General features: G+C 39.0%; 1 protein-coding gene across 1 annotated transcript; it reads right to left on the bottom strand.

The window, feature by feature from the left end:
• Window positions 1-693: 693 nt before the first annotated feature.
• gnpda1 (glucosamine-6-phosphate deaminase 1) lies at window positions 694-6,720 on the bottom strand. The gene is made up of 6 exons (XM_057849378.1): window positions 6,277-6,720; window positions 6,048-6,149; window positions 3,541-3,723; window positions 3,271-3,455; window positions 2,913-3,087; window positions 694-907 (listed from the first exon to the last, which is right to left on the bottom strand). The coding sequence occupies exons 1-6, from the start codon at window positions 6,398-6,400 to the stop codon at window positions 849-851; spliced, it is 828 nt and encodes a 275-aa protein (XP_057705361.1). The 5' UTR covers window positions 6,401-6,720; the 3' UTR covers window positions 694-848.
• Between the last annotated feature and the right edge of the window lie 297 nt (window positions 6,721-7,017).

The raw sequence follows: 7,017 nt of genomic DNA, 5'->3' as shown, positions 1-7,017 counted from the left end.
TCTAATTACACATTTATTTATTTATTTAATTTCGGCACTCCTGGTGCTCTATAAACACTAAGCCTTCTCATGGTCCTTTTTCTTAAAAACTAAATCTGTATTCCCTCATTTTTCAATTTTATTCCAATTGTTGCACTTTTGTCATTAGTGTAGGTTCCGAAACAGAAAGCCCTCAGAATCTGACTATCTCCTCGCTCCGCCCCCCCTCGCACAACGCTGGACAGCGGCCAAGAAAAAGTCTCACCCCGATTGTTTTCAGTTCATTCGTCTAATCCAACAAAAATTAATCCAAACGCTTGTCATCCAAAAACATAAGCAAAGGAGCAGCTGAGAGATGGATAGAGATATTAATCCAAATAGGAGAAAGCGATGCCAAAAAACTATTCTGGCTCTATGCTTCCTCCTTCTGCCCAGTGCCAACTGACCTTCCACACAGCCACTTCTGCATAATATACTACGTCGTCAAACGTGATGTCACGAACGAGTTCCACAAAATCAAATAAACAAATAACTATGAACATGAATAATCAACTAAAGCATTATTTAGGCTCCTACAATTAGTCTCGTTATAAACTTTCACTAGGAGTCTTTCCATGAAGTAACCCCATTTTTCACACACTTTAATATATAGCTTAAGCCATGAATAGCTCATGGTGCACCTAATGGTAACACAAGTCAATAAACAAGAACCATCAGTACAACTTTAAATCACTTTATTACAAATGTAAAAGAGCAGTATAAACAAAGACTTGATTCCCCACCCATGTTTTACTGCCTGAATATCAATAGATCATTGGAATGTATACTTTTTTTGAAATGCAGAATCGCCAAAATGAAATGAAACATCCTCATTTCTTGGGCTCTAAATCGGGTAGTTCGACAAGCTTGTTGTGCACATGCATCATCCCTGAAAGAGAAAAATAAAATAAAAAATAGGCATTTTGAGTTTGTCACTCTTGACTGATGTTATTGCTGCCACAGTAAAATAAAATAAAATAAAAAGGCCTCACTGCCGCCCTCCAGATTTAATGAATTGTACAGGTTAAATGACAGAAAGCAGGTGAAGTAAGAAAGTGGCTAATTTTACACAACTCTAGTCCACAGAGTGGGTAGCAAGCACAAATACAAATGCTTTACAGATTTTTGATAAGATTCGTATTTTTACATTAAAGTTATAATTTTAAGTAATCATACAAGCCTTTTTTTTAAAGAGTTGTCCACTAAATGCATTTTAAAATGATATCGGATAATATCAACATCAGTTTTTCATTATAAGTTTTGGGCCAATATGCATGTGCATATGATATGGCGGTGCCTTATTGGCACTTTGCACTTGCTCCAAAAAACTGATGTTCGTTTGCACTAATTTCTATTGCAACCATATAGTTCACTATAAGTTGACGAGACAGGTCCTACAGACATTGCGCCACTGCTTCCCGTGGGGGGCCCGGCCAGGCTTCATGCCAGCTTTCACTGCGATAAACTCAAACACGCTGCGTTCTAACACCGGATATAGGTGGAAACAGGACCTAAGTTTTAGTGCATACAAGCAGGCGGAAGTATCTCAAGAGTGATTTGGTCAGAGATTCAAGGTAATTGTTCTCTAAAATAGCACCATGCAAGCACTTTGAAACGTGAAAAAAATGAAACGAATGGAAAAAATTAGCGTAACTTTAGCTTGAAATAGTTACGTAAAATGATAACTGCCCAGTTTTTTGCGTTTAACCAAGGACCTAGATTGTTTTACGTTTTTGTCTGGAGAAATTCCGAGATTTACGCATTCATTTACAATAATTTTCAACTTAAAAAGCTCTTTGTTTTGTAACGGCCGGATTTTGCATCGATACACAAAAGCGTAACTTTACATTCAAATAATTTGCGGCAAAGTGCCTGTTTTTTGGCGAAAAACTAGTTGTTTAGACATTTCTGCGGACATACAAAACAAATAAAAAGGCTTTTACGTGTTTTATTTTAACATTTCAATCTAGAATGAAGAGGGCCAGATAGTCCTGAGGCGATAGTGACATCGGAATTCAACCTAAAAAAGTTGTGATTGTATATAGAAAAATGCAAAATTTGCTTTTGTTGAGTAAAATTAAGATACTTCTGCATGCTTTCCTCAAGTATTAAGTTTCTGATGTCAAAATTGAGTGATTTATTAGCAGCTGAAAACTTACAGTATGTCAAAATTTCAACAACAACAACAACAAAAATTATGTCGCTATTTCGGGCAAAAACTTATATACAGTATGTTATGTTAAATATTGCCATTGATCCTGAAAATATAGGTGATTATCTCAGCATTTGGTGATTTTTGTGCATCTAGCATAAAATCTGAGAATTTTATATCCATTTTAAGTTTTGTTACACTTATATAAAAAATAATTAATCAGGATTTTATTAGGGAACGACTGAATTTTTTCATGTCGCTGCTCACGGAGACTCGTATATGCCTAGGGGAGGTGCCTGTTTTGGTTTGAGGTCGCTTGCAGCTTCGGTTTTGAAAACATTTGAATTTTAAGTTTTTTAAAATGGGCCCCTATGGAGCAGCACCGCGTCCCGTTTCCCGTCAACTGATCGTGAAGTCTATGTATCAACAATAAATATAGTGATGCATTTTCGGCACATTTTCCCAATGAAGTCAGTTGCAGTTGTTCTCTTATCTTTCACAGAATATTAATTTGGAAAACCTTGAAGTTGTTACATATATCATTATTAAAGCATCCAGTGGGGCATCACAATACAATTAGCCGTAATATGTTAAGTTTACGACCACATATATCAGTATCACTTTGACATCAGTATCGGATTTTTCGAGTTGGACAATATTGGGTTATCAGTTAAAAAGTCATTATCAAACAACTTTTTTTTTTTTGTCTGGCAGCAATACGCTTCTTTGAAAAAAATCTCACCTTTGAAATATTTCACAGTCTTAACCCTCAATTCTAGAGTGGCATCTTCGTCACAGACAAAAAGAGTTTGTGGGTGCTGCTGAAATGCAGACACGGTCCACATGTGGTTCACCCCTTCTTCTATGGCTTTGTACAGAGCAAAGGCCTTGTGAGCTCCAGTGATGAGAATCATCACCTGTGGATACAATTACAAAACAATTGTACCTGATGCGGTAGAATGAATTACAGTGACCCAAAACAGGTTTTGCTCTAATCCCCAAAACAATACGCCCAGTAATGGCCGAGTTTTTATTTAACGTTTAACGTGAAACTGGTGATTTAAAAAAATAACTCATCGGTCACCGATTTCGACTCTGACCTCTTTTGCATCCATGACGGTGCCCACTCCAACAGTCAGTGCCATAGTAGGCACCTTGGAGAGGTCTCCATCAAAAAATCTAGCATTGGCCAGAATGGTGTCTCTTGCCAAGGTCTTCACCCTGGTCCTAGACACCAGGCTAGATCCGGGCTCGTTAAAGGCGATGTGGCCGTCCGGCCCGATTCCTGATGTGACAAGAAGAACATCGACGTGACACATCATTTATTGACGCCACCGAAAGATAGATCAGTTGTAAACAAGCGTAAAAACCTCCGACAAAGAGCTGGATGCCGCCAGCCGCTGTTATTTTCTCTTCGAAGGCGGCGCACTCTGCTAGCAGGTCAGCAGCGTTGCCATCCAGGATGTGCGTGTTATCCGCTCTGATGTCGATGTGCTTGAAGAAGTTGTTCCACATGAAGGAATGGTAGCTCTCGGGGTGATTTCTGGGAAGTCCTGTATTTTGGCGTTTTATCAGAGTATATTGGTCAAGTGAAATATTGTTCGGGTGCACACAATTGAGGATTTTGCATGCTGTTTAATGTTTTATGTTTACAGATATTTTTCGATAGTACGTCATGATTCAAATCAACTCCAGGGCCATCGATCAACTTAATAGAGTATGTACACATTTAACACAGTAAATTATATTTCACCAATGCAATTGAAAGTACAGTGCACATTTCTGACTACAGTGGGGCAAATAAGTATTTAGTCAACCACTAATTGTGCAAGTTCTCCCACTTGAAAATATTAGAGAGGCCTGTCATTGTCAACAAGGGTAAACCTCAACCATGAGAGAGAGAATGTGGGGAAAAAAAACAGAAAACCACATTGTTTGATTTTTAAAGATTTTATTTGCAAATCACGGTGGAAAATAAGGATTTGGTCAATACCAAAAGATGATCTTAATACTTTGTTATGTACCCTTTGTTGGCAATAACGGAGGCCAAACATTTTCTGTAACTCTTCACATGCTTTTCACACACTGTTGCTGGTATTTTGGCCCATACCGCCATGCAGATGTCCTCTAGAGCAGTGATGTTTTGGTGCTGTCGTTGGGCAACACGGACTTTCAACTCCCCCCAAAAATTTTCTATGGGGTTGAGATCTGGAGACTGGCTAGGGCCACTCCAGGACCTTGAAATGCTTCTTACGAAGCCACTCCTTTGTTGCCCTGGCTGTGTGTTTGGGATCATTGTCATGCTGAAAGACCCAGGCATGTCTCATCTTCAATGCCCTAGCTGATTGGAAGGAGATTTTCACTCAAAATCTCTCGATACATGGCCCCATTCTTTCTTTCCTTTACACAGATCAGTCGTCCTGGTCTATTTGCAGAAAACCAGCCCCAAAGCATGATGTTTCCACCCCCATGCTTCACAGTGGGTATGGTGTTCTTCAGATGCAATTCAGTATTCTTTCTCCTCCAAACACGAGAACCTGTGTTTCTACCAAAAAGTTCTATTTTGGTTTCATCTGACCATAACACATTCTTCCAGTCCTCTTCTGGATCATCCAAATGCTCTCTAGCGAACCGCAGACGGGCCTGGACGTGTACTGGCTTCAGCAGGGGGACATGTCTGGCAGTGCAGGATTTGAGTCCCTGGCGGCGCATTGTGTAACTGATAGTAGCCTTTGTAACTGTGGTCCCAGCTCTCTTTAGGTCATTCACTAGGTCCCCCCCGTGTGGTTCTGGGATTTTTGCTCACCGTTCTTGTTATCCTTTTGACGCCACGGCGTGAGATCTTGCATGGAGCCCCAGATCGAGGGAGATTATCAGTGGTCTTGTATGTCTTCCATTTTCTAATAATTGCTCCCACAGTTGATTTCTTTACACCAAGCGTTTTACCCATTGCAGATTCAGTCTTCCCAGCGTGGTGCAGGTCTACAATTTTGTCTCTGGTGTCCTTCGACAGCTCTTTGGTCTCAGCCATAGTGGAGTTTGGGGTGTGACTGACTGAGATTGTGGACATGTGTCTTTTATATCACTTTATTTGATGTCGAAACTGTTCTTGTCTTTGTTTTGTTCACTATAATAATACTCATGTCATCATGAAAATTCTGGTTAGGTCAAATGAATCCACCATTAATATTTTTTACCTACATGTGTTCAAAAACTCAGGTGAATATACAATGAACAATTACATACAGTATATATCATCGGTTATCGTATCGGTATCGGCTTTAAGGAGCAGGAAGTTATCTATATCTGTAACTGTTTCAAAAAATTGATATCGTGCACCCCTACTGACTGCACATAGCACATTGGGTAGACGATGCAAGATGATTAGGCTGGATAATATACTTGCACTTTATTGGAAAAAATAGTACTGACGTCTCTTTTCACTTTAATAAAGTTTTACTTCCCACTGGGATGCACTTGATTAAGCTCTTGTTTTGCGATTTAAATCCTTTTTATCTGCATATTTATGAAAATGTGTCAAGAGTGAGCCATTTGAACTTCTACACTGTTCCATATCAATGGAGGTGATTAGTTCATCAACCAATGACTTGGCAGTCAGTTGAAGCATAGTCATGTTGAAACCAAAAGGCGTTATGTATTTGGAGTACACAGTATTAGACCATCGGGTTGAATGTGTTCAGTAAGGGTGCTTCGATTAATCCCATACTCTTGGTTTAGTACTAAATGAGGCTGGTCCTCTTGCATGGCAAAAATTTGGTGTCAAAACTGCTTGCATTACTGATCCTTGCGGTATTGAAGTATCTGTGCAAGTGCAAATGTACAAAATTGTTTCCTCTAAAAAGAAATAATGACTTACCCACATATTCATCCATGTTGAACGTCTTGACATACTCAAAAGACAGTTCTCCATTCTTATAATACTCAATCAGTTTCTTGTAGCAGCCTAAGGGAGTGCTTCCTGGAGAGAAGCCAAACAAAAAGAAGCTTGGTCAGCAATATCCTACTAGTTCATGTAGTGGCCATTTTCCCACCTTTGTAGAATTGTTAGAGTCAACTTAGTAAAATGGGGCAAGGCAGATACTCACCAGTTGGAAGCCCAAGAGTAAAATAGCGGTCGGGTCCAGGTTTGAAAAGTAAGATCTTATTCCTGATGTATTTAGCAGCCCACTCGCTTGCAGCGTCGTAGTCATTGAGGATAATCAGTTTCATGACCGCGTTTGTCAAAAAAGAAAAAAAAAAAAAAGAAAAGAAGTTGGTCTAAAGGTAACCTCGATGTATTTAAGTACAAAACACACCTACATCAGACTTTAGACTCATTAAGATGTCAATCTAATCGAGTTATAGTAGGTTTATGAGACTGATGTTAAAGTTGTAAAAGCAAAACACTTTTAGAATACATCGAATCTGAAACTTTTACAACAATATTGACAAAAATTAAGTCAGCAATAAAAATGGTAGCGTTGAGCTGCAAATGCAAGTGTGTGCAGTGAGTGTCTTTTCTGATCATGTGATCTTGTACAGTGGCGGAGGGATACTGAACTAACCGGAAATTACGTCACATCCAATCAATGTCGTCCAAAAAAACAAACAAAATGTTAGCTACAATTTTAGCGCTATTTGGGGATTATTTTGGATCAGATTTGTGCATTTTAAGACACATGGTTTTCTTTCTCGCTAATTCTAAAACTGCGTTTAGCGTGACAAAATAACATTTGTCAAAGATGATGAATGCCTTGTGAGGCCTTCACGTGCACACAAGGCCATCTGCTGGTCAAAATGTACATTAGAATATTGGACCAACACGAGAAATAAAATATCTTTAAAAA

The sequence above is a fragment of the Corythoichthys intestinalis genome, chromosome 11 (genome assembly GCF_030265065.1).
Source record: "Corythoichthys intestinalis isolate RoL2023-P3 chromosome 11, ASM3026506v1, whole genome shotgun sequence".
In the NCBI taxonomy this organism is placed as follows: Eukaryota; Metazoa; Chordata; class Actinopteri; order Syngnathiformes; family Syngnathidae; genus Corythoichthys; species Corythoichthys intestinalis.
Note: the sequence above shows the minus strand (reverse complement) of the source record. Positions and strands in the feature narration are given on the sequence as shown.

Bases quoted from the DNA above. Each gene is read 5' to 3' on its own strand.
- gnpda1 (XM_057849378.1), bottom strand. From the start codon at position 6,400: ATGAAACTGATTATCCTCAATGACTACGACGCTGCAAGCGAGTGGGCT. The intron at 6,150-6,276 runs GTGAGTATCTGC...GCTTCTCTCCAG, and splicing joins TACTCTTGGGCTTCCAACTG to GAAGCACTCCCTTAGGCTGC. The intron at 3,456-3,540 runs GTTTTTACGCTT...TTGTCACATCAG, and splicing joins CATCCAGCTCTTTGTCGGAG to GAATCGGGCCGGACGGCCAC.